Source organism: Zootoca vivipara, chromosome 1 (genome assembly GCF_963506605.1).
Source record: "Zootoca vivipara chromosome 1, rZooViv1.1, whole genome shotgun sequence".
Taxonomy (NCBI): domain Eukaryota; kingdom Metazoa; phylum Chordata; class Lepidosauria; order Squamata; family Lacertidae; genus Zootoca; species Zootoca vivipara.
Window position 1 is genome coordinate 23,590,278 of NC_083276.1, and position 27,597 is coordinate 23,617,874.

The following is a 27,597-nucleotide window of genomic DNA, read 5'->3' on the forward strand; positions in this document are numbered from 1 at the left end:
TCTATTAAACATGAAAAGCTTCCCTAAACAGGGCTGCCTGTTAAATGCACCTCTATTAATGAAAGCACTGGAGGAGGCTCTGGGCTTTGAAAAAGTAAATTGCAAATATTGGAAGCTATTTGCATTGGGAAGTAGTTCCAATTCACTGCAGACAGTGTGTGTGTGTGTGTGGTGATCCTGATGGGGGCTAGATCTAGACACATCAAAAAAGTGATTCAGTTAAACGCATTGTAAACTTCATACAGGGAAATCCCATCAGTGAAAAATGGGACTCACAGTGCCATCTGGTGTTGCAGTGTTATAACGCATATAAAGCGCTTTATCTTTATGAATGTAGGTGAGTCCGAGGACTGTAGTGGGATGCAAATGGCAAATGATTAAAGTCCCTCCCCACATTCCAGGTTCCTGATGCAGATCAGAATGCCCATACCTTCAGCTTACTTAAAATTTGCCCATCATTTGTGTAATATTGATTGTGAATTGCATCACATCTTCCTTGGCCTTTGTTGTAAACAAGAGTTTGGAAATTAAATACACCCTTGTGCAAATTAATTTAAACAAAGCATGTTTTCTATTTTACTCGTAATCCTGGACTCAAAACAAACACAAAAAGTCAGTTGATCATTATGGTGTTGGAAGCCTGCAGCCAATAGAATGAATGATGCGCTCACCACAATATATTGAAGTTCTACAAAAGAGAGTTATTCCAGAGCTGGAAAAGAGGTATCTTGACGGTACTGGGGTATTGCAGCAGGACCTAGCCCCTGTCACACATCGAAAGTGGTGAAGAAATTCATGACAGAGCAGCAAATACAGGTACTTGATTGGCCAGGGAATTCCCCGGACGTAAATTGCATTGAGAATTTGTGGGCTACACGCAAATGTCCCCTCCGTGCTATAGACTGTATGACTATGAAGAAGCTCATTCAGGCGCTGATTCAAGTGTGGTACAGGGATAAGAAAAGCAACAGTGACTCTTTGAAACTAGTAGACTCCATGCCAAACTGTGTTCAAATGCTGCTTAAAAATAGCGGAGGTCATATCTGTTACTAATGTGAGTTTTGTACATGTATATGTGAGTTTTGTACTACTAAATTCATTATTTGTTTCAATTAATTTGCACAAGGGTGTACTTCATCCAATATGTGAGACAATAGGCAAGTTTAAAACCTGCAGTTGTTTCTATCGTGGCAGGACTGATATTGCTTTAATCTAGAAGTTAGGGGACATATCTTGAAAGTCAAAGTCCTTGGACAATGCATGAAAACAAGTGCTTAAAAAGGGTGTGTGTGTGTGTGTGTGTGTGTGTGTGTGTAAGAATGTCAGATAATCTCTTGAAGATTCACATAAACTGGGAAATGTGGGGAGAGGGGTGTGTGTAAGAACTGGACATTTCACTAGGTATAATATGAGATAAAGACCGGACATAATTCAGAACTCCAGCCTGAAAATGTGATTACCCTGTTGAGTCACATCAGGAGTCAGTTTGCAAAGGCTGTGTGCAGGAGCATGACAAAGCATGGCTTTCCTTTAGCAAAATTTGTATCCTGCCGTGCTGACAAAACGCATTTCAGATTAATCAAATGATAGGTTTCATTAGGAACTCAGTTCCATGAAGAAATGGTAGAAATGGTGGGGACTGCAGGTTTTCAGGGCAATTAACTCCCGAGCTGCTGTGAATCCCATTTAAATGGAGGACCAGGCAGTGCTATCTCAAAGTACGTCTTATAGAGATGAGCACAATGTATAGATGGGTTCACACAACCTTGCTCCTGTGGCTAGATCCTGGCAATAGCTCCCTCTGATTGCACCAGTTCCCTATGGGCATTATCAATCGGAACTGTATTTTGGCTTGGTTGAGGAAATGTTTGTCCTGTGTGTTTTGTATGATGTCTGAATAGACATTGCAGTTCACATCTCAAATTAGATCTGCTGGCTGGGAGCGCTCCAGGCTCTTGCCTGAAATGAATCCCCCATTCATTGGCAGATAGATGCTATCCTTACATGTTTCCTCGGTCGGGGTGGCTGTGCTTGGACCAGCAGAAAAGGACCCTGTTTCTTAGAACTGAGCTCCTCTACTCACCCCAATCAGGCAGATTTCCAAGTACCTCAGTAAATCCGCCAGTGCCAGTGAATGAGGACCCTGATTCAATTGAGAGGCTGAAGTCATTTCAGGAAGTCCTTCCATTGAGGAAGTCCTTCCATTGAGGAAGTCCTTCCATTGAGGAGTCCTTCCATTGAGGAAGGACCACAGCTCAGTGGTAGAGCATGCAGTAAGTCCCATGTTCAATCCCCGGCATCTTTACATAGGGCTAAGAAAGGAAGTGGCTTGTCAGGTAGGAAGGAACTGCTGTGTTGGTTTCCTGGCAGGTCGGTAGCTGTTGCTTACAGGCAGGGAGAAGGTAGGGAAGTCAGGAGGTTGGCATGGTGCATCTGCATCTGCAGGAATGCTAGATTGCACTTTGCTGGATTGCACCCCACTGCTGCATTTGCGCTACCCAGGTGGCACTGTGGTTAAACCACTGAGCCTAGGGCTTGCTGATCAGAAGGTCGGCGGTTCGAATCCCTGTGACGGGGTGAGCTCCCGTTGCTTGGTCCCAGCTCCTGCCAACCTAGCAGTTCGAAAGCACGTCAAAATGCAAGTAGATAAATAGGAACCGCTACAGCGGGAAGGTAAACGGCGTTTCCATGTGCTGCTCTGGTTTGCCAGAAGCGGCTTTGTCATGCTGGCCACATGACCTGGAAGCTATACGCCGGCTCCCTCGGCCAATAATGCGAGATGAGCGCGCAACCCCAGAGTCGGTCACGACTGGACCTAATGGTCAGGGGTCCCTTTACCTTTACCTTACCAGGAAGCTACCACATTGGCTCAGCTCCAGCTGGCAAGCTGCTTCTAGCTGGGATTGTATCCTCTATGAAGCCCAAGAGAGCCATTGCCAGTCAGTGTAGATGGCACTGAGCTAGGTGGACCAGTGGTCTAAGTCAATATGTAAAGGTAATAGGGAAGCGGGTAGCGCTGTGGTCTAACCACTGAGCCTCTTGGGCCTGCTGATCAGAAGGTCAGTGGTTTGAATCTGTATGATGGGTTGAGCTCCCAGTGTTCTTTCCCAGCTCCTGCCAACCTAACAGTCCAAAAGCATGGCAGTGCAAGTAGATAAATAGGTACCACTGTAGCGGGAAGGTAAACGGCATTTCCATGCTCTCTGGCTTCCGTCATGGTGTTTTGTTGCAGCAGAAGCTGCTAGGTCACGCTGGCCAGATGACCTGAAAAAATGTCTGTGGACAAACACTATATCCCTTGGCCTGAAAGCGAGATGAGCACCACAACCCCATAGTCACCTTTGACTGGACTTAACCGTCCAGGGGTACTTTACCTCCTTTTCCCTTCTAACTCAGTATAAGGTGGATTCCTCTGTTCCTAATTCCTGGCCACCTTGAAATTATTCTGCTGTGAATATATTTGATTGCTTTAAAAACTTTCATCTTTTGTTGTTTGCTTCCCTGGTTGCCTTTGGGGAAAGTGGCTGGATTAAATCTAGTAAATAAGTACCTGTGAATAAGCACCTTATGTTTGGAACAGGGCTCTTGCTTTTGGGTATTGTGCAGCTCCTTTTGGTGGGGACAAACCCAACGTAACCTCAGATGAGATCAGAGAGGTTTGCAATACCTGCAGTATGTCCAAGGCCTGTCAGTGAACCATGCTGCTTCTCCCATTCATTTAACCAGAGATTTATTTAGATGAGGGTTAAGTAAAGGGATGTTTCAGTATGTTGACAGTTCAAACAATCACAAAATGCTGCACTACCACACACTTCAGTGAGGATAATTTACTTTGAGCAAAGTGCTAATAGCTGCTAAAAGGGCTTCAGCGGATGTGCAGTTCAGTGAGGAAGAGAAAGGAACAACGGTAAGGTTCCTTTTATTTGAGTCAACGGTCCACTTCTATATCTGTGCAGAAATCAGTTGGGAGCCCTTTGTATTCATTTCCATTACTCTTACTTAAAAATAATTTGCTACAATTTCTTCTTACTCAGGGAATGGTTAAAGGTTCAGATGGTAATGGTTGCAAAATAATTTCTGGGTTGGGTTTTTGTTTGTTTGTTTAAAGAGTACAGCTAAAAATGGGAAGTTTGAACCTGACAAACTTGTGTTTGAAAATGTGTATTGTAGACAGGCAATAAGAGAATTGGGACTAGCTGCAGCTCCCTGATGAGTACACCTAGTGACTAGTGGGGTTTTTTGTGCAATGTGTGAAAAGGTAGTCAGATAATCAGGTATCAGGTATCATTTCACTTTTACTTTATGGCAAGATAGCATTGTGTCATCTTGCTACTTAGCATGATGGCTATATCCTGACTCCATAGTTGCAGGCAGTAATACTTCTGAATACCAGATGCTGGAAACCGCACGAGGGGAAAGGGCTCTTTTGCTCGAATCCTGCTTTTGGGTCTTCCACAAGCACCTGGGTGGAATCTAAACACATATAAAAACTGTTCTGAAGAGCATTTTAAAAAAATACATCTAATTTTCCATAAGCCTGACCATCGCCATCTAGTGTCACATTGTATATTGCAATTAAGACACACCTAAAACGTTTCATTTGCAGCTGTATAACTGAGTCCCTGGTTAGCCACTGTCAGAACAGGATGCTGGACTTGATGGGCCATTGACATGATCCATCAGGCTCTTCTTGTGATGTTCCAGTGGCATTATTCCTTTTGAGGAGTTGCTAACGTAAGCTGGCATTTATTGAAGTAGAATCCATTGTAATTAATTAACATGACTAAGTTAGATCCATTAATTTCAATTTCTGCTCTGAGTAAAACTTTGTTGAATACCACCCAGACATCTTTAAAATATGCTGGAACAATCTCCACATGATCATCAACATCAGATCCCAGTATCTGTCTGCCAAGAACTCTTATCTGTATCTCAGTTTTACTTTGTCAGTGAGGACTCAACCACCACTCCTTTTGTTTTCATTCAGTATTCGATATGTTCTACTTGTTTAATAGGTTCGAAAAAGCTTCTCAATAAAGTTAACAATTACAACAAAAGAAATTGAGTGCTAACAAGTATGCTTTGTTTATGGGATTCACATCAAGTTGAACACTTGTGCAGATGTACATGATGCTGGAGGTTCAGCCCCACAGGGTGTATAAATTAAGGCAAGGTGAATGCAATGCTTTCCACACCCCATTTTTATTCAATTTCTGGCACACAAAGCAAGTGAGATACTGTAAGGGTAGTGGGGGTGCTCTCCGCAAGAAATGGTGCTGATCACTCAAAGCTATACATATTTCAGTCTTTATTTACTTATGTACAAAGCAGCAGGCACCATTCAGCCATCTGTACTGTCGGATTCAGATCCAGGAAGTAGCTTTGGGCGGCTTTTCTTCCAACATAAAAACTTGGGCAGCCCTACTCTCCGCCTCTGTGTTTTACGCTGATGGGACCTGCGTAATTTCCCCCTCTGTTCCCGAGCTGGTGGAGCAGTGCTGAGGCTCCTGCTCAGCATCCCCGAGCCCTTTCACTCCCTGGCTACTTCCTGCCACCCCCTCCCCTTCTCCTACTCTATTTCCTGTCCTTCTTCTCCCAGCCGTCCCTGCCCAGCCTCCTCCTCCTCCCTCTCTATCCTTAAGGTCTTGCTGGGCAGTGCCCTGAAAGATACTAAAAACTCCAAGTAAATCATTGCATGTGCAGAATGATTTTTGTGAACACAACAGAGGTTCTTCTGCCTTTGCAGCTCCTGCACCACCCGCAAATGTGCTCCAGAGGCTTGGAGGAATTCCTAGAGCAGATTTGGGGGTGCATGATTGGAAGAGAGGGAGGGGAGATTCTGTTGCATTTGAGGAACTCATTCCACATGTGCAGTGTAACTGGATATAACCTCATGAGGAGATGTGGGGCAATGGAAATGGGAAATTCCTCTTTCTTTATATACCTTCATTGTTGTTTAGCATCTCTCCCTTTTTCATTTTCCTCAATGACTCTTCAGATACTGATCTGAGAGATGAAGGTGCTTTCTCTCTCTCTCTCTCTCTCAACAGGGTATGGAAACATTGCCCCAAGCACAGAAGGTGGGAAAATTTTCTGTATTTTGTATGCCATCTTTGGGATTCCACTCTTTGGCTTTCTGCTAGCCGGCATTGGTGACCAGCTTGGGACCATCTTTGGAAAGAGCATCGCACGAGTGGAAAAGGTTTTTCGAGTAAGATTGAAATGGCTTTATCTCTTTCTAGTCTTGAATCCTAATGACAGGTCATACACATGGCTAGATTTTGAGTGGTAAGACACAGTGAGAGTTAGGTATTAAAAACATTTCTTGTGTCATAAATACGCCTTAAAATTTTGGGGAAATGTGTTCTTTATACCTCTCCAAATTCATTCATTCATTCATCTTCATAATCACTGATTCAGGAGATGAATGGATTTGGAGTGCTTGTAGACTAGAAGAGAAAATAGATATAGTGGTCATATCAGAACTGGTGGCCCTGTGAAAATATCTGGCTAGAAAACCTATATTGAAAAATCCCTGGATATGAAACTTGTATAAAATAGATCCCTGGGTATAAAACCTGTAGAAAGATCCAATACTGGTGTTATATTTATTTTATTTTATTTATTTAACAAATCTGATATACTGCTTGGTTGTTAAAAAAAGAAGCCCATCTTACATGGGGAAAAAACACCTCATGAAAGCAAACAAGTAAATGCTTTAATGAGTGACTTACCTAACATACATAATGAGCTACCCTTACATTGACCTAGTTTACACGTAATGCTAAGCCATGGTTTATTCAAATACAGTGAATTGAACTATGGCTTGTTTGATACTCCAAACCCTGTCCAGTGACTTGTATGCTACCAAGAAACCAAGCTCTGAAGACATGGTTTGTTTTTGGCTTATAAGCCTTGGTTTGTTTTAGCTATGGCTTGGTGTGTACGTACAAAGTTGCACTCGTCTTTAATCATGGGTTGCATGACTGTCCCATCCCAGATGCTACAAAGGCATGGAAAAGGTAAAGGGACCCCTGACCATTAGGTCCAGTCGTGACCGTCTCTGGGGTTGTGGTGCTCATCTCGCGTTATTGGCCGAGGGAGCCGCCGTACAGCTTCCAGGTCATGTGGCCAGCATGACTAAGCCGCTTCTGGTGAACCAGAGCAGCGCACGGAAACACCGTTTACCTTCCCGCTTGGAGCGGTACCTATTTATCTACTTGTACTTTGACGTGCTTTCGAACTGCTAGGTTGGCAGGAGCTGGGACCGAGCAACGGGAGCTCACCCCGTTGCAGGGATTTGAACCGCTGACCTTCTGATCAGCAAGCCCTAGGCTCTGTGGTTTAACCCACACCGCCACCTGCGTCCCACAAAGGCATGAGGCAAGAACAATTGGAAAAGAAACAAAACTTTGGAGAAACAAGCCACGGTTTGGTTGCCTGTAGAAAAATGCATGGTTCAGTTCTCATTAACTTGTGGTTTGTTAAACAAACCATAGTTTTGCATCACGTGCAAACTAGGCCATTGACTGTTAAAAATAACCATGTGACTTCTATTGGCCCAGCCCCATAATGTCAACTTGGAAATAAACCCCTATGAGTTCAGTGGGACTTACTTCCAGTTAGGCATGTATAGAATTGTGGCCTCAGTATATACAAAACTACATAGGACAAAATGCCTGAATGCAGCAAATGATTGTTTCTTAACAGTCACATGAACAAAAAATAGAGAGGCAATGCTTGCTTTAATCCTGAGTGGCACCTGAGATCTGGTGCAAGATTACTGCTATGCACCACTTGAGTCTCCAAGTAGTGAGAGACTCCAGGGTTCCTGTGCTTACCCAATTTTGGTTTGGAATGAAGGTCAATGGTGACTGTGGTGTCTCTAAGATACAGTTGTACCTTGGAAGTTGAACGGAATCCGTTCCGGAAGTCCGTTCGACTTCCAAAATGTTTGGAAACCAAAGCGCGGCTTCTGATTGGCTGCAGGAAGCCCCATTGGACGTTCAGCTTCCAAAGTACATTCACAAATTGGAACACTCACTTCTGGGTTTGCGACGTTTGGGAGCCAAAACATCCGAGTACCAAGGCGTTCGGGATTTAAGGTGCGACTGTATATGGTTTTATTGACACACAAATACAACCTCAGCATTAAATGGAGGGACTCATAGCATCAACACCCCAATGGATCTTGCTTCCTCATTTGGTTTCAAGGGAAGCCCTGAAATCTAGCAGAGAGCACGCACACCTAACAACAACAACAACAACAACAACAACAACAACAACAACAACAACAACAAAAAAAAACACTCTTGTTCTGTGTAGCAGCTAAGTGAGGGAAGGCCCTCCCATTTGTTTCTATGGCACAGGACAGCTTCTTCAGATAGGCTAAATCAAGGCACTTACTGTAAGTAGCAGGCAAAGCCATTGCCTTGACAAAGGAACTGGTTCTGTGAGCTTCCCCTTATACATTCTACCCTCAGAGATACAGGATTGCAGGTTTGGAAGGGGACTCATGGGGGGGGGGGACATCCAAACTATGATCCCCTGTGCTCATGTCATTATAAAGGATGTTGAACCACTAGGAAACATGGTCTTTCAGGGCTCTTTTCTCCTTAGGAGTGAGGAGTTAAAACTGCTTTTCTCTTAGTGATTTTTCTTATGCAACCCAGTTGGACTTTTCGGGTTGAAAGAGTATCTGTGACAACAGGGTATCAGCGCCATGTTTTGCCAGGATCTACCCCTTCCACTTATCTCTGCTGGACTCCAAGGCAGTCTGCTTTTCAGTCTGCCAGGCTATCACTATAGATAATTTATAAATGCTTTTAAAACCTACAATCCTTTGAGATCTGTGGATGAATACACTTCCTCTTTCCTCCTTTTGGCATAGCTCTCAGATCCCATGGGACTGTCTCCAGAACCATATGCAAATTAATATTAATCATATCCTCTATTAGGATATTTTTCTAAGTCTGCAGAAGGAATTTGCCTGCGGGGTGGGGTGGCTGGGAGGAAGTGACTCTCCAGATCAGGTACTGCGATGAACTGCAGCATCCCCTGACTTAAGCTAGTGGACCCATGAAAAGAGCAAAACTCTAGTTTCTGTGAAGTTAATCTTGACTGGGACTTGAAGAATCTCCCCTACTGAGCTCCAACTAAATCAACCGTGTTTCTGTAAAGCTCTGAGTATATAGAAATTGCTTTTGTGCTAGCTGTAGCTTATAGTCTTCTCCTTTTGATGTTTGCTGTTTGACCCTAAGGGAAATCAGTGTACTAAAGGATTTTTCCTTCCTTCCTATTCTTCTATTTTTTTAAATGAAAAAATATTTAGTTTTTCAGTTTAAAATTTTAAATCAATTATCGAACAACCAACATAAAAACAAGATTCCAAAGAATCTCCTGAACTTCCCTCCTCCTCGTTGTGCTTCCTTTTGTTAACCATTTCCTCCTGCATCTTTTATAATAATCCAGATCTTTTTCATCTCCATTATATCCAAAATTCAACATGAAACTACAAGTGTTATTCCAATCCTACTAATGATTTTAGCCATTTATAATGGTTTTTAAAGATAAATTATGTATTTCCCCCATTCCTTATTAAAATTTTGGTCTTCCTGATTTCTGATTCTTCCAGTCATTTTTGCCATTTCGGCATAGTCCATCTGCCATTCTTCTCTGGTAGGGACTTTGTCTTCTTCCCATCTCTGGGCCATTAATATCCAGCAACCTTCCATTCATTCTAGTGTCCTGCACAAAGTCTCTCTCTCTCTCGCACTCCAACAACATAAAACTGCATTCCTGCTTTTGTGTCCTCAACTTGTTCCATTGCTATGCGGTGGAACTGACTTGGACACAAACCTTTCTCTAACTCTGCTGGCTGATGATGTGTGCGTGTGGGAAGGGTTGTTCTTTCTCTCTGTGCGTGTGCCTGGAAAGCCGATGGGATGTGCTCCACAATTTGGAACTCTTCCCAACCAATTTCTTCTGTGAGCAATTCGGTTGCTCGCTGCAGCAACAGTACTTTTAGCAGTTCTCCTGGAGCAGAACTGGAAAAAGGTAATTTCTGCCACAGGAATAAAACTATAGTTCAGCTTTAGCTGAACTGAATTTGAAAGGACTAAATCTGGTTGCACCACGTTTTGCAGACACCTTCAAATGTTCAGATTGCACACAGGCTTCAGAACTGCTGAGATCATAATTGAACCTCTTCAATGTGATGTCCAGAGGTATTCTGTTCTCATGCTGCAAACATTTTGATATATGAAGTTTAAATTATGTTTGAGTCTCTCTTGTACCGTTTACAGCAGGCATGGTCAAACTTGGCCCTCCAGGTGTTTTGGGACTACAAACCCCATCATCCCTAGCTAACAGGACCAGTGGTTAGGGATGATGGGAATTGTAGTCCCAAAACAGCTGGAGGCCCAAGTTTGGCCATGCCTGATTTATGGGAATGTTAATATGGAATGGAAAATCAAAGGGAGGTGTTTGTATTTTCAGATGAGAATTCTGGCCAACCTAGGCTTTACATTCTTATTAGAAACTCAACTGAATCAAAAACTGCTTTAAGCCTCAGGGCCTTTTGGGGGGTGGGATATAAACCATGGCTGTAGGTTAAAATCAAACTGAATCCAATTTCAATAATTTAGAAACTTACAGTTACAAAAAATGTGAACAAACCTTTTGTACAAACAAACGGACACCCTTCATTCCTTTCCTGTGAGCTACCTACTTAACCATGGTTTCCTGTTTCATTCAAACAGGAATGAATTCCGCTTCTTAAGCTTGAATTCCGCTTCTTAAGCTTGAATTCCGCTTCTTAAGCTGTGATATCCTTTCCTGACGATTTCCTTACCTGATATTTTTTAGCAGTGTGAACTGCATTATACTGTGCAGGCTCCTCTAGAATATTAGCTATGGAGATGTTGCAAACTGTTGTGACTTTAGCTCTTAAGAATCTGCTATCGTTGCTTTAGAAAAGTAGGGAGCTGCTGTTTCAAAGACACATTTTTTTTTAAAGTCAGTGTGATATGGGGATTTAGCTGCATGGCTCCCCACTAAATGTGTTGTTTAAACACTCCACTTTAAATCTCACTGCAATGGTTTTATGAGTCCAAACCAATTATTCCCATCACATGGAGCTGGGAAACAAGCAAGTATTGAATGCGCGATTAAGAGTTTACTGCACTGCTTGTGTTACCTGGGCTGCACTGTGTGAAAAGGACAGTTTGATATTGAGGCTACCTCTCAGATTAAGAGTAAAGATTTATTCACATTTTCCAAACACCAGAGCTATATGCTAGCTAAATCACAGCCTGCATTTTGCACAAAATCACCATGGTAAGTAGAAACAAAAGAATGCTGAAGAAGCACGCTTGTAGAACCAGCACTTTTAAAATGCCTATCATCAGTAAAGCTAAAATGAAAAAAGATGTCATTCATTTTTCCAGCATGGTTATTTCTCAATGCACACATTCCATTGGTTTTCAGCCCCTTCCCATCACTTGCTTTCCCTTAAATGAAGCAGCCACCTGGAGAGGATGTCCAAGAGGGATGTGGGTGGCGCTGTGGTCTAAACCACTGAGACTAGGGCTTGCCGATCAGAAAGGTTGGTGGTTTGAATCCCCGCGATGGGGTGAGCTCCCGTTGCTCGGTCCCTGCTCCTGCCAACCTAGCAGTTCGAAAGCACGTCAAGTGCAAGTAGATAAATAGGTACTGCTCCGGCGGGAAGGTAAACGGCGTTTCCGTGCGCTGCTCTGGTTCATCAGAAGTGGCTTAGTCATGCTGGCCACATGACCTGGAAGCTGTCCATGGACAAACACCGGCTCCCTCGGCTTATAGAGCGAGATGAACACTGCAACCCCAGAGTCATCTGCGACTGGACCTAATAGTCAGGGGTACCTTTACCTTTACCTAGAGATTAACATGCATTCATGTTGGGTGCTGAATGATTTTCACCTGGGCTGGATCAACGCGTTTAACAGAATAATAAAAGTGATTCAGTTAAATGCATTGTAAACTTCATACAGGGAAATCCCAGTGGTGAAAGATGGGCCTCCACAGCGCCATCTGGTGTCACTATGTTATAACGCATGTAAAGCACTTTATTTTTAGAAAGGTAGCTGAGACCCTGAAGTAAATAAAAGGGTAGAAAACGCAAGGCAGATAGTCTTTGAGTTAAACATAGTTCTTTTCAATTAGACCCTTCTCCAAACATTGAGCTACAGGAGACTGCCCATTCTTAGCATGCATGTGTGTGTGTGTGCAATAATTGAAAATGTTGTGGTTGTTTAGTTGAGTCTGACTCACCTGATGTTGTTCGTGCCAGCAACTAAAATGAAAAGCTGCAGTCCATTACCTCAGAAGATTTGTGCACCCCATACGGCGTTGGCATCTCTAGGAGAAGAACAAAAGGGGGCTGAGAGATTGCTTTTGTAAAGAATGCAAACCATCCATCATACATTATTTGGCTTTAGCAACTGCAGTCTTTTGGAAGCATGGTCGATTTTATGGGATTGCAGTTGCTTCATATTTTAGTGCTTATACTGCATTATGTGTTTCTTTGGACGAGCAGAAACAAGCGTTGGGCACAGCAGGGGGTAAAATAAATCATGAGCACTTCTATACCTGTCAGCAGTAGGATCCCTGTCAACCTAAGGCATGCTTTGTTATTCATGTTTTTAGCAGGATAGGTGCACTGTGCAGACAGTGGCTACCTCCAAAATGAGGGTCTGTTTGGAAGGGTAGGCAGAAGGTAGGTTGGGATCTACTGGTAGATTTCCAGATGATTGGCAATAGATCAGCCTGGGTTTCCAACTACCAAGGTTTCAAAATCAGCAGCACTTTTTTTTGGGGGGGGGGAGTTTGGAGATATGCTGCTTTGGCTTGGAGGAGCCCCAGATCTGTCCAAACATCTTGATGATCTGGGATTTGTCTGAATTCAATGCACAACCCCACAGGGAACCTCAGTGGGTACAAAAAGCTGCCCACTGCAGTCTCCTTTCGTGACAGAGGGGTTTGTGGAATTATTGCATTTGCCCCCATTGCCTCCCCTATGTGTTAATTAATATTTTAAAGGAAAGCCTGAAGAGAGCTATAGATACAGATATGTCACACGTTGTGGATTTGATGGGCTTTTTTATTGGGTTATATTGCTCCTGTTCATTTGATTTCTTCAAAGATAGACACAGAGCAGACATATAACCAGGGAAATTACAGGAGGGAATAATAACTTGCAGTCTTAGCAGCAAAATTGTGTTGCTGAGACCTGTGGGATTATTATTCCGCCCCCCTTCCAAGCTGCTACCTGGCGATTGACTCTGCAACATTTCACATTCAGGTGACCTTTTCAGAGCTGAGGAAATGCAGTTTCAGCTTCTTCAGTCCAGAGCAATGGAGATGCTCTTTGGCAGGTGGGATTGGTAACTGCCAATTTTGCAGCTGGCATTTCCATAGGGAATGAGGTAGAGAGAGTTTTCTGAAACCCTATTTCCTTTTAAACCACTGAGCCTAGGGCTTGCTGATCAGAAGGTCGGCGGTTCGAATCCCTGTGACGGGGTGAGCTTCCGTTGCTTGGTCCCAGCTCCTGCCAACCTAGCAGTTCGAAAGCACGTCAAAAATGCAAGTAGATAAATAGGAACCGCTACAGTGGGAAGGTAAACGGTGTTTCCATGTGCTGCTCTGGTTTGCCAGAAGCGGCTTTGTCATGCTGGCCACATGACCTGGAAGCTGTACGCCGGCTCCCTCGGCCAATAATGCAAGATGAGTGCGCAAACCCAGTCGGTCACGACTGGACCTAATGGTCAGGGGTCCCTTTAATCTGAAATGAGATCACAGCTCTGCATAAAAGCATATTCCTGGTTTGAAAAAAACCCACCCAGTTGGGAAGCATGAGAGGAACAGGCCTAATTCTCACTGAGGTGGTATGTTTTTGTTTTGAATTTCATTTGTAACCTACCTTTCGTCCGTGGAACTCAAGGCAGTTCATGGAGTTACCATCCAGGCACTGACTGGACCCAGACCTGTTTAGATTCAGCAAGGTGGTGGCCTCACGTGCCTTCAGAATATGTGGTAAACCGCTGCCAAATGGGCTCATATAATTTAATGTTCCTCTACCCCCGCTCTAACCTGGAACTCTACCTCACATTCTAGTTGTCTATGTGCAGGATATTTCTCTTTTTTATGGATAATTCCATCTCATGATCCATCACCCCTGGAGACAAGTGGAACACCCAAGGCACTGTTTCATCACCTCAGTGGGAACTAGGCCACTAGCCAACCAATGTGAGGCACTTCGATATCTCCTTGATTTTAATGAAAAAATTGACAATATGTGTTAAATCTCTCCCATTGAGGTAGCTATTCTGTAATCTTCCTTCCCACTCCTTTATACCTCACCATGGCACTGTCATACGTGTGGAGGAAAACCTTCAACATGTAGCAGAGTTCCCAAAAATAGACCGGAGGCAATTGTATTTCATCCAGCAGAGCTTTCCTAGTGCTGAAGGCAAATGAGCTTAATGGTCACAAATCCAAATACATTCAGGATTGGCACAGTCTATAAAAAAATCCAGTTGCAGCACTTACAAAAACTTATAACAAGACTAAAACTTAACAATAAGCATACTATGTATAGAACACCACACCAGAAGGAAGAAAGATAGAAAGAGAAAGTAAGGCCCAGGCTCCTTCTGCCCTATATTTATAGTCAGCATGACCTTAATTGGAAGAGATAAGAGAACTAGTTCAAACTAGCTTCCCAGAAGCTATAACCCAAACAGTCATGAAGCTTCTGCCTGCTTCTCTCACTCAGAGAAACTTCTAGTAGCTTCTAGAATCCTCTTGTATTAATCAGAACAGGAAAGATCTCCACACATCAGATCAATACTTTCTGCACTAAGAAATGCAAATTGACATAGCACTAGTGGAATTCCTTGCATGGACTTCCACTAGCAGGACAAGTTAGGAGAATCTGGGCCACATTCGTCATTAAATTGCAATGCCATAAAAGTTACTTGATTTTTTATTGCCCTATCTTTCTGCAGGCTGCTTTGAAGTGCTCCCAGGCAAATGATTCATTTTCTCTTGGTTTCAGGAAGCAGTGCATTAACAATCACAAATGAAGTTTTGATTCCATTTCATTTTCTTTTGCAGAAGAAACAAGTGAGTCAGACCAAGATCCGGGTGATTTCAACCATCCTCTTCATCCTGGCTGGTTGTATCCTCTTTGTCACTATTCCTGCAGTCAGTTTCAAATATATTGAAGACTGGTCAGTTCTGGACTCCTTTTACTTTGTGGTTGTCACTCTGACCACAGTTGGCTTTGGTGATTTTGTGGCAGGTGAGGCATGTAATTTGGCACCCCAGTGCCTAGTGGTACATTCTGGGGGAAGAAGTTCTATGGTAATTGTGTTTTGAAATAGACAGTACTTTACAGAATTTGTTTTCATTCCCTCCCCTTAAATTTAACTGCAATGTAATCTGTAATGTAATCCAGTTGAGGATAATCAGGTTGGAGATCAGACACTGGATCAGGCAAACAAGAGTCAAGGGCCAGAGGGAAGTGATATGGTCATGGATGGGCTAGTGGGCAGATCCCAAGTCTGAGCAAAAACTGGATTTTCACTTTTTGAAATATGGCAACTCTAGCCTTCATTGGTTCCTCAGGTTACCAGTACCCTTTTTGGTCATTATAATGGTGGTGTTTCAGAACAGAAAACACCAGGACAAACTCATTCAGCCCACAAGCTGCCTATTTGGCATGAGGAGTGCAATGCCTGGGCCCTTCTATCTGAGCCCCAGATGCAAATCACCCAAGTACCTAACAGTAGCTCTATTTCCTGATTCAGTAGCTAGGCTGCACAAACAGAACCAGTTTTTTTTAAAAAAACCTAAACTTTAATTATTATTATTATTATTATTATTATTATTTATACCCCACCCATCTGGCTGGGTTTCCCCAGCCACTCTGGGCAGCTTCCAACAAAACATTTAAATACAATGGTCTGTTAAACATTAAAAGCTTCCCTAAACAGGGCTGCCTTCAGATGTCTTCTAAAAACCTGGTAGATGTTTTTCTCTTTGACATCTGGTGGGAGGGCGTTCCACAGAGTGGGTGCCACTACCAAGAAGGCCCTCTGCCTGGTTTCCTGTAACTTGGCTTCTCGCAGCGAGGGAACCACCAGAAGGCCCTCGGAGGAGGACCTCAGTGTCCGGGCTGAACGAAGTGGGTGGAGACGCTCCTTCAGGTATAATGGACCGAGGCCGTTTAGAGCTTTAAAGGTCAGCACCAACACTTTGAATTGTGCTCGGAAACGTACTGGGAAATCCCACCAGGAGGAGAGGGAGAGGGAATAGATTAACTCTCCCCATGTTTGGTAGGATTTTAGCATTTTAAAAGGATGGTGCATGCATAGCCCAACCCATCCATGCATCTTCAGTTTGATTGGAACCTGGAGGGGAAAGGGAATCGTTTGTTTGTTTTGTCTTGGGGTAGAGAAAAGAGGTGCAGTAGTTAGTAGGGGAAGAAAGGAAATTATCTGGAAAAGGGAACTTTTCAGAATGCAGATGTCCTGCTGAAGAAATGAGTGAACAGCTGCAAGTCATTTGACAAAATACTAGTGTGTGTGGTATCCCCTGCTGGGAATCAGCAGTGTCCAAACCATGCATAAAAGTGAATGCAGTTTTTCTATTTCATACATATTTCTTCGGAATAAAAACAGCCTTCCTAAGGACAACATCAATGTTTTAGAAACACCTAAATTCAAAAGTGGAATTAAGATCAGAGGTATAAATGATAGCTGTCCAAAACGCTGTTCTACAGTCTTTGAAAAAAGGGACACACACAAACACTCAAAGCAAATGGACAACAGCTTCCTAAGCGCTAGCTTGCAGAATTATGTTCTCTATCTTTAATAGAATTATTGGCGCTGGAGCCATCCCATTATAGAAACCTGACATTGGAAGTGAAAGACTAATGAGGTGTGTAGTGCAGATGTTATGTACTTGCTGGGATGAGAACACTACAATTCGGAGCCATAAATATCTGTTCCTGTCAATTACCAAAAAGCAAATGTACCATTTTGGACTGGAGGTCAACGAGAAGAGGGAGTGTCGTCCCCCGCCCACCCAGTTGCCATGATGAAGAGAAGATGCTTTGACTCCATGTTTTTCTGTAGAATCTCTTCAACATAACGTGCTTAACATAACATATCAGTTGGCAGGAGGGGGCAACAGTGGGGGGCGGTATTACCTTCGTGCCTTATTTGTGGGTTTCTTGCAGGCATCTGAATGGCCATTACTTGATGCCAAATGAGGGATAAGGTGGGCATTTGATCTCAACCAGACAAGCTCTTCTTATAATACTATTACTGTATTTGGTTGCAAAACCAGTCATTGCTGCCACAAATTCCATTCATTTCAGTGTGCTTTCTCAAGAAGGCCATGAATGAAGGATATACAGTGGGGAATCATTGTGAGATGGCTCTTTTTATCTCTTCTTTTTTCAACATTTTTTGTTTCAGTTGTATCAATATTATCAGGGTTTAACAAGTGCTTCGAAATGAAGATGAAGCCCTGTGTTAAAATGAAAGGATGTAGGGAATTGACCATTTTGCTTTCTATGAAATGCACAAAATTCTGGGTAGATTAGGCTGCAGAACTATATTCCAGGGGTTGGCAACATGGTGCCCATGGGGACAGTGATGCCCTGTTGGTCTGCTCCAGTATCCACAGAACCTCTGAGCCCACACCCCTTGCTCCTCCCTTGGTGATGAGGTGATAAAATTGGTTAGCTTTCTCATCCCTGAAAATCACATAGGGTTGTATTCAACCAAGTCCCACTCAGACCAATTAAAATTAATGAACCTATGTTAGCCATGCTCATTAACTTCAGTGGGCCTGCTCTGAGTACAGCTAGTGTTGAATACCACCTATAGATCTGAATGAGGATGACACTTTGTCCACTTCCTCATTCAACGCTATTTACTCAGATCCCTTGGAGGAGAGAAATGTTTGTGCATGCAGTTTCTCTCCTCTCTCTCTCTCTCTCTCTGGGGTGGGGAGCTGATTGATGGAGAGGTGATAAGAGCAGAGATCTAGTTATTGGGCCCTGGAATGTTTACCCAGAAAACTTGAATAGAACTGAGTTTATCCATGTTTCCTTATCCTATCAGTGTTGCCAGTCTCGATGGTTTTCTTCTGAGATTTATGAATGGAATAGAATACGGAATTTGTAAGGATGGAGCTGGTAGCGAATCTTAGGGCACTGGGCAGATCCAGATCATCCATTAACAATCCAATAACATGTTGATGAACCTAGGAGCTTTCTTCCTGTTGGCAGCTTTTTTAGGAGACTAACTCTTGAGAAGAATTGTCATATGACAAGTTCCTTCAATGCACCACTGTGTTCTAATACCTAGCAACTGCCATCCAATAATGTGTCGGTTGCCTGGACCTTCCGATTGCTCTGTATTGGCAGCCTGTCAGGCTATCTCCCCTTTGATCTTGAAGGAGCTGTTTGTAAAATATAAATGACACATTACCACAGAGACACAGATTAGTGGACGTTGGTTGAATTACACCAAAATGGCACTCGCTGTGCTTATTACCTTTTTAAAAAAATGTGTGTGGAATTGTAACTGTTGATAGATTGAGGTGGCACCGGTGGATGGACAAAGAAAATAGCACAGGATGAAGCGGCACCTCTGCCATGCTCCCTCCTTAACTCTGTGCTTAGATTGCCATTATCTTGGTTTATGGCAAATTCCCACCGGGGCACATGTGATCAGAATAACCTCACCGCCTCGTAGCAACAAAGAGTACAACCGCTTGCCCTTTGTTATACTGGGAAAGGCATAAAGCAGTGGCAGCACGTATAGCGTACGTTGAGAGAAAACAATATTTGGATCCCTGCCAGCAATTGTATGCTTTGGTTTTTATATGAGTCTTCAATCATTGCAAGCCCGCTCCTGGACAGGTTGGGCAGAATGCACTTTAAGGCTTCATTGAAATGGATCAGATTGCTAACAGCCTGCAAGAGTGCAAACGCTCAGGGGGAGTGAGAGGGATGTCTGGACTGAACCATAGTGCAGGGGAGGGGGGCACATCTACATGCATAAATGTTATTGGGCATTGGTGCTGTCAGGGCAGAAGCCAAGGGCCTTGAATGAACAGGAGGGCCCCAGGAAATTGCTTAGTTTTGAAGTAAGGTAATACAAATATATTGTATATATTGTGGTGTTGAGGACTGAGCTCCGTAGGGCTAGTTAAGTCCAGGCTTAGGAACATAGGAATCTGCCTTATACAGAGTCAGATCATTGGCTCATCCAGCTCTACACTGTTTACACTGACTGGCAGTAGCTCTCCAGGGTTTCAGGTAGGAGTCTGAGGAATCTCACTCAGATCTACCTGGAGATGCCAGGGATAGAATTGGGGACCTTCTGCATGCAGAGAAGATGCTCTTCCATTGAGCTGTGGTCCCTTAAAATTGCCTAACTGCACCACTGATCTCAAGTGGGCCTTTGCCAATCTGTCAATATTTAGCTACATGGAAAAGGGGGAAATTTAGGGTGCAATCTAATAAACATTCACTATAGTTGAAACTTAATTGGGCTTCCAAATAGGCATGGAAAGTTGCACTTCAGCACTGCAAGTTGGTTATGTTTGAAATCTGCCTTGGCATACAGCAAAAACATTTCAAACTCTATACTTGGATTCAACATTTGCATTCCTGAACTTTAAACTTTGAAGAAAAAACCCTTGCATAATGACCTGGCATATGGTTGCCAGTTGCTACCCCAATTAGTTTGAAACAGAGCTTGCTCTAATATGATCATTATTGCTTTTAAAAAGTTATGAACAAGAAAAAAGGAAATAAACAAATGAAAGTTCCAATTTTAGTTATGGATTTGCAACATTTTAATTTGATATTCCAATCCCTGCACAGTGCTGGCTGCTGGGACAGAAGTTATTACAGCCTGATTTTAAAGGACTGATTCATGCTGCTGTTTTAAAGCCATTGGCATGGAGGAAATTGTTTCAGGAAATGAGTGGTTGAAGGTCCAGTTTCAGTAACGCTATTGACTCGAAAAAGGAGCCACTACCATACCAATTGAAGACTTTGTTCCTAAAGCAAAGGTTCCAGAACTGAACTGGGTGTATTTCTGAATAAGAATACTTCGGATATTATTATTGTAAGTCTGCCATCTTGCATCATGTATGGTTAAGAAATCATCGAACCTGCACAGGACAATGTAAATTTATCAAGCAGCAATTTGCTATCACTTTGTAAATAGTCATTTGCAATGCTTATAGAATATTAGAGTTGGAAGGGACTCAAGGGTCATCTAGTCCAACCCCCTGCAATGCAGGAATCTCATTGCAAAAGAAAAAGGTGGGCTGATAACAGTGACAAAACATGGTTTCGCCCTTTGATATTTCTGCATTTAAATTCCTGGGTAAAACCAAACACTCTTTGTTTTTGTCTGTTCCCGTCCCCCCAGGAGGAAATGCCGAAATTCCTTACCGGGAGTGGTATAAGCCCTTAGTATGGTTCTGGATCCTCGTGGGCCTTGCGTACTTTGCTGCTGTCCTCAGTATGATTGGAGATTGGTTGCGAGTTATTTCAAAGAAGACTAAAGAGGAGGTAACTACAGGCAAATGATTGGCCCTGGTGGGTTTTCCTTTGCCAGTTAGTGCTGGCTTTGATTTTCCCTTATTAGTTCATTAAGTCTGTTTTAGAAGACTTGTACCCCACCTTCCACTGTTAAAAAAAGTGTTCGAAATGGTTTGTATAAAATATTAAACAAAACATTTTATTTGTTTTTGCCCTTATCACGGAGAAGAAAAGGCTAAGGAGTAAATCCTACACAAATCCGGAGTGGAGTCCCTAAGATGGATGGGTGGCATCTTGTATGCCTCCTTCTGGCAACTCCTGCAGCCAAGCTGGTGCCAAACATATCACTCTGCTTCCCTTTGGCCTGCATTAGCAAGACTGAGAGGAAGGTCTTCTCATTTGGGCAGCCCAGGACCTCCATCCACTCTACTGAGGCTCGTGCTCCCGAAAGGTCACTTTGGGGCTGCAAAGGCAGTGGTTTGACTTCACCTCCAGAGGCATACTCCATTGTTTCTCGAGACAGATGGATGCCATCATCAATACCCTTATCACCACCACAATTTTATTTGTATGCTGCCTTTCCGCAAAAAGAATCAGGCTCAAAGTGGCTTACATCAAAGAAAAGGGGAAGGCATCTCAAAATCTACCATCATTAGAACAATCCTATATAATAAAGTCCCTGTGTCTCTGCGTCCAGTCCCTGTGTCCCTGGGTTTGCGCCCAATCCCCGCACACTCCCTGTCCCCATGCACTCACTCGCGCCCTCAAGCTGGGGGCGCGGGGGGGCAGAATGCGGTTCTCTCTCCCTCAACGGCTTCCCCTCCAAACTGCCGTTCCGCGCCTTGCCTCCCGACTAACGGTGCGAGGGGAAGAGGGAAAGGGACCGCGAGGGATTGTGACGTGAGCGCGCGATGGAGCGTGTGCGTTCGCGTCCCCGCCACCACCGTTCCCCACCCTCACCCCATCGCCACATCCCAACCCCTCCCCCCACCCGGCGTGAGGCGGGCTCGGCTCTGGGTGGGTTGGGAAAGGCGGGCGGGAGATGCGACGACGTCGGGGGAAGCACACAACGGACGCAGGCCTCCCCCCAGTGACCAGCAGCAAGATGACGAGGCAGCCCTGCTCCTCCGTTGCTGCTCCGCCTCCTCCTCCCGTTCTAGCACCCGTTAATTTAACAGGCTTCACGATACTAGTTTAATAATAAAATAATAAAAAAACCGGCATAATGGCAAATATAACGACATACACAAAAACCACAACAATTTTCAGTGCTATAAATATAGCAAGATTGCATTACCAACAGTACACCTCCTGGCCATAGCAAAAATAAGAAGGGAGCTTGACAGTTTCAGCTTGGTCAAAGAAACACCTCTTCCATGATGTTGCTCTTATACCCTGCATTTTTTCCATCATAGAATCCAGGTCGGCATACATGTGATGGATGCCCATTCAAGCACCAACCAGATTCAGGCCTCCTTAGCTACAGCAAAGTGGTAGCATTGCGTGCTTTCAGATCATGCCCTGTGATGATAGATATAATATCTTAACAAAAGCATCAATAAAACAAAGCACAGATGGAATCCATTAAAAACAGGCAAGGGGCCATTGAAAACAACCAGATCCCGTGTTAGAAATTGCTAAGAAGGCAAATTCTAAGCCTATCTAAGACAAAACAAGGGAGGGCAAATAGAGAGGGAGCCTGCCAGGCCTTCCTTGGAAGAGAATCCCAAATTTTAGGTGTAATCTCATAGAAGGCTCTCACTCAGTTTTGCCTCAGTCATAGTTGAGACACAGAAAAGAAGCACCTCTATTTAAATTCCTTTTAACATTCTTGCTGGTGGCACTTTATAGAGCTGTGGTATTGATCCTATAGGGTGAAAGAAAAGGGACCAGGCATTGATTGAATCTGAAAGCATTTTGATGATCAAAGCTAACGTCATGGGGGAAACAGAAGGGTGGGTCCATACTTATTAACACAATGCAGAGACCTTCTGGTTTCCTGGAAATCCACCTCATGGTGTGTGTGTATGGGGGGAACCACACACAAAAGCCTGGCTCCTTGTGAAGAATCTCAATTTGTTATTTAAGCTTGGTGTTGTATGTCTAAATGGTGTATTTTGTATGAAGCTGAATGTCACAGCTTTGCCACAACTGGTCTCAAAGGGAGCTCTTATGCATTGAATAGCTTGTGTGAAAGAAGACATTTGGCCAGCATCGCCTCCCGTGTAACTTTAAATGGCATGAATGCAATATAGTAGGAAGTAGACAAGAGCCATTTAGAAACCAATTGAATAATTATAACTAGCGTAGCTTCCCTTCCCTGCACCATTTGATCTATACTTGCAGGAGTTTCTAAGTACCAAACAACAACAACCCACCCTTAAAAAAATAATACTGTGATTTTTTTCAGCTCTTTGTTCTTGACTTTTTTTACAGGTTGGTGAAATAAAAGCCCATGCGGCTGAATGGAAAGCCAACGTGACTGCGGAGTTCAGGGAAACGCGGCGGCGTCTGAGCGTGGAAATCCATGACAAGCTCCAGAGAGCAGCAACGATTCGGAGCATGGAGCGCAGGCGGCTGGGGCTGGACCAGAGAGCCCACTCGCTGGATATGCTCTCTCCAGAGAAACGCTGCGTCTTTGCTGCCTTGGACAGTGGCCACTTGAAGGCTTCATCTCAGGAAAGCATCAACAGCAAGCCTAACAACCTGCGCCTTAAAGGGACGGAACAATTGAGCAAGCATGGGCAGGGGGCCTCTGAGGACAACATCATCAACAAGTTCGGCTCTTCCTCCAAGCTGACCAAGAGGAAAAACAAAGACCTGAAGAAGAGCATCCCGGAAGACGTGCGCAAAATCTACGAGACCTTCCGGAACTACTCCTTGGATGAGGAGAAGAAGGAGGAAGATTCTGAGAAAGGGTGTCTCTCGGAACATTCCAGCACCGCCGTTCTCACCGAATGCATTGAGCAGCACATGGGCCTCGAGAACGGGATGATCCCCAGCGAAACCAAAGAAAGGGAACACGAAAACAAAGCATTACTTGAAGTTAGGAATTAAATGTGAAAACAGACAAAAACAATGACCCTTGACTCTCATGAACCAATGTTAGTCTTTTATATACGTACAGGATATATATATACAGATATATCAAGAAGACATGTGCCTTATGCAGACTCCTAATTCAGTCTGATTCCATAACATCCTGGGATATTTCACTGTGCCATAACAACCGAAGTTTGCTCTGCCAAAAGGAATGACACTGGAAAATGGCGTCTGCAGCTGGAATATTGGCAATGACAGCCTACGTGTGCTTGCCATGGAGGAACATCCAGACACCAGGGTAATACAGCTGGAAAGGCAAATAACACAGCAGGAATGTTTGAGAGCAAAGACAGACCTCTTAGAAGAGCATTTCGGGAAGTGAGGAAAGAAGGCTTCTATCTTTTCAATGAATGACAAGTTCTTTGCTTCTATCACTGCTGTTTTTTTTTTAATGGAAAGGCAAAATAACTTTAAAATAAGGCAGTGTTTATGATTTGGCATAGGATCCAAATATGATTGTTCTCCCATTTTGTATTTCAAATATATATATATACACACACATACAAAAATGGATGAATTAGCTTTCAGTAATCCAAAAAAAAAAAAATGCCCATGCACAAGGAAGTTGCCTGGACACTGCTGAAACACTGCTGAAGATAACAGCAGGATATTCCCCCCCCCCAAGAATAAAGAAAAGAAAACACATAAAAACAGCACATAAGAAATAAAAATTTTAAAAGGGGGAAATTGGGGTGTGGGTGGGTGTTTTTCCCTGCCCTTGGAAGAAATTCCTGTTATAAACTGATAATCATACACTGGAAAAGCTTCAAAATTTCAGGATCTGCATTGTTTAAGCGAGGAATAACCTTGCACTTGGTTCAGTTAAACAGTGAGCCCCTTGTTTTAAAATGTTCGCGTCCACACTTTGTATCACTGATGGAGCTTCAGTTTTAATGCTGTAATACAATGAAGACAGAGGGCGAAGCCTTTGCATGATGAGAAGTTGAATTTTTTTAAAAACAGTAGGCATTGCATATAAAATGTAAAGTCATGGGGCAGGGCAACTTTCAAAACTCAGGGCTCTGTGTCCCTATTGGTGGTTAGGGTTTAGGTATGAGGGACAGACAACTTCCCAAAATTCCATGTGGATGATGAAGACTATGATAAAAAATATGATCAAAATTTTTAAGTGCTTATAGCTTTAAGTGCCATTAATAACATCATATTGTGCAACTGTTAAATCACATGCTTTGTCGACTATCTTCCTGTATGTGTTACTTTTCTTTCTCATTCGTCTTAGTTTCTCTTCCTCCCTCCCTCAGAACCTAAGCAAAACCCCTTTTGTTTTCAAAGCTAACAACAAACAACAAGATAATTATTGCTACACATTTTATACCCATTGCCATATCTTTGATGAGCGCATATGCAGAGCACAAATAGCTTCAGACCTCAAAACAGAGGAAGAGGATGTGAGAAAATTAATTAATGAGATCTTTGGTGTAAGAAATAGAGTGAGGGGAAAGGCATTGAAATGAAAGGTTGGTTGGAATACATGTGCAAACTTGCATATCGTCTATGAATTTTCCGCATAGCCTTCAAAGACTGTCGCCAACAACTGTGGTTCTTCAAATCCCACCAAACCCAGTGCAACACACTGCACCTCCCTCCTTCCATACAATCCACCCAAACTTAGTTTATGAAGATAATACAACCAGGAATAGTTTCTGTAATCATGCCTTGACATTCTAGGGAAAGCATGGGGTGGGCCCCATCTACAATGCATTGGGTTTTTGGAAAAAAAACCTCACCAATGAAGAGTTGTCACCTGTAGCAAATGTGGGGAGGTGGTGGTGATTGAGACAGTGGGGAGCTTTGTACACCCACAATACCAAACCTGATTCCCCTTGTGAGGTTTTTTTTTTTTTAAAGAGACGCATTGAATGCTGTGTAGCTTGATCCTCTGTTTCAGAAGGATGCGATTAAAGTGCATAATGAAAGGAGGTGCTTGGGAGTTGGGACCAGATGCAAAACTTGGGGTGGGAGTGTCCGGAGCGAGAGCAGAGGCTGCGAGAAACTTACCTGTGGCTGACATTTTCTCAAAGGCTGCCTTGGAATCAGCTGGTCTAGGAGGCCATTGAAGCAGTGACAAGATCAATGCTGGATAAATTCATAGATTAAAAGCCTTGTGTGACCTTTATAATGAAAGATGTTGCTTCAGAAACTGAAAAAAAGGCTAGAAAAACAACTCTTCCCACCCTTGCAGTCTATGGATTTGTTGAACCAAGACAACCATGAAAGCTTGCTCAGTCGGTTGCCCTTCACTTTATGATCAGATACTGGGAATTACATTCTCTTAAGACATGCAGTTTCTATGATAACCTTGAGAGGGAAATAGTGGCTAGACTTGAGAGAGCTCTAATCGCACAGATCTGATGTTTTAAAGACCTGATCCTTCAAACTTTCATTCTTTGAACATCAGATATGAAAAAAAAGTTTAACAAAAACACCCTCTTTAAAATGCCAGCCATTAAATGTTACTGCGTTCCCAGCTTTCTCTTACAAGTGTGCACTGGGGGATGCTAGTGCTGCTAGGTGATAATTAATTAAATATCAAAGGGCTTTAGTGAGCCCAAAATGTCCATCATCAAGGATGCCCCAAGTGTCTGCTGCTCTGGCCTTGCCATCTTTCAGACAGCCTCCGCTGGGAGGCAGGTATTTCTTCTTTGCATTGAATATAATTGGAGAATCCATTCATTCCAGGAGCAGAGGGACAACAAAATGGCTGCTCCTACAGGAACCTGTCACTTCTTTCTGAGGTGGGAATGCCCAGCCATTGCCTATTTACATGCATTAACTAGTGGATAAGAATGCAAATTGAAATTGCCCACTGACTGTTTATTGATTGACTGCATTTCCATTAGTGCTGCTAATATAACTTTTGGCACAATCCTTTTTGTGTGTGGTGGTGGTGGTGATGGGATCTTCCCTGGCAAATTTTAGTGACAGCATGGAAACATCAGGGTGTTCTTTATGGTGGCTGTGAGTTGGTGACCTTTTTTAAAAAATAAAAAAAATATTCAAAGACAGAGTGACACTGCATAATTATGTAGCGTCACTCCTGGAGGATTCGGGGAGAAAAAGTGGCTGCTATCAAAGGAGTGCCAGAGGCAGGCGATGAGTTTCCAACTCGCCCTGAATTCTTGGCCTCCTGAAAATTGACCAGAAGAAGAGAAGAAGAGTTTGGATTTGATATCCCGCTCTATCACTACCTGAAGGAGTCTCAAAGCGGCTAACATTCTCCTTTCCCTTCCTCCCCCACAACACTCTGTGAGTTGGGTGGGGCTGAGAGACTTCAGAGAAGTGTGACTAGCCCAAGGTCACCCAGCAGCTGCATGTGGAGGAGCGGAGAAGCGAACCCGGTTCCCCAGATTATGAGTCTACCGCTCTTAACCGCTACACCACACTGGCTCTCTTCTATCAGTTCTTGCAAAATGGAGAATTTCAGATTAAGCCCTATACGTCTGCTTAGCTGTGTGAGTCTTCAGACCCTATTCTTCCTGGTGCAGGGCCTGACATGAAAAGTATAAACAAACCTAGGGCTGTCTGATATGTAAACAACTGTTGAACTCAGCATTGGTATCGTGAAGCCTGATTCTACTTTTCTAAATTCAAACGGCAAGTAAAGTCCCTAGGATTTCACCCTTTTAGATCTGTTTACGTTAAACTACACTGAAAGCAGCATTTGTCAAGGCAGGTGAGCAAGCTGACTTCTCTTCATGACAGTTTGCAAGTTACAGTTGGCCCCTTTCTACAATAACGAGAGCAATCAACTTGAGAATCTGGAAGACGCATCTTAGAACTTCTCTGAGGCCCATCAGCTTCACACTCATAAATGATGCTGCTGGTGCAGATTGATGTCTTACATGAATGATGGGAGTGGCTGA

At 43.4% G+C, this 27,597-nt stretch overlaps 1 protein-coding gene across 1 annotated transcript in view; it reads left to right on the plus strand.

Moving 5' to 3' along the window:
* KCNK10 (potassium two pore domain channel subfamily K member 10) overlaps window positions 1-24,036 on the plus strand; it is a 69,030-nt gene extending 44,994 nt beyond the window's left edge. The window contains exons 4-7 of the mRNA XM_035117643.2: window positions 6,051-6,211; window positions 15,151-15,337; window positions 20,499-20,641; window positions 23,048-24,036. Of these exons, the coding sequence (XP_034973534.1) occupies window positions 6,051-6,211; window positions 15,151-15,337; window positions 20,499-20,641; window positions 23,048-23,668 (1,112 nt within the window). The 3' untranslated portion in view covers window positions 23,669-24,036. The remainder of the gene's footprint in view (window positions 1-6,050; window positions 6,212-15,150; window positions 15,338-20,498; window positions 20,642-23,047) is intronic.
* Window positions 24,037-27,597: the final 3,561 nt, after the last annotated feature.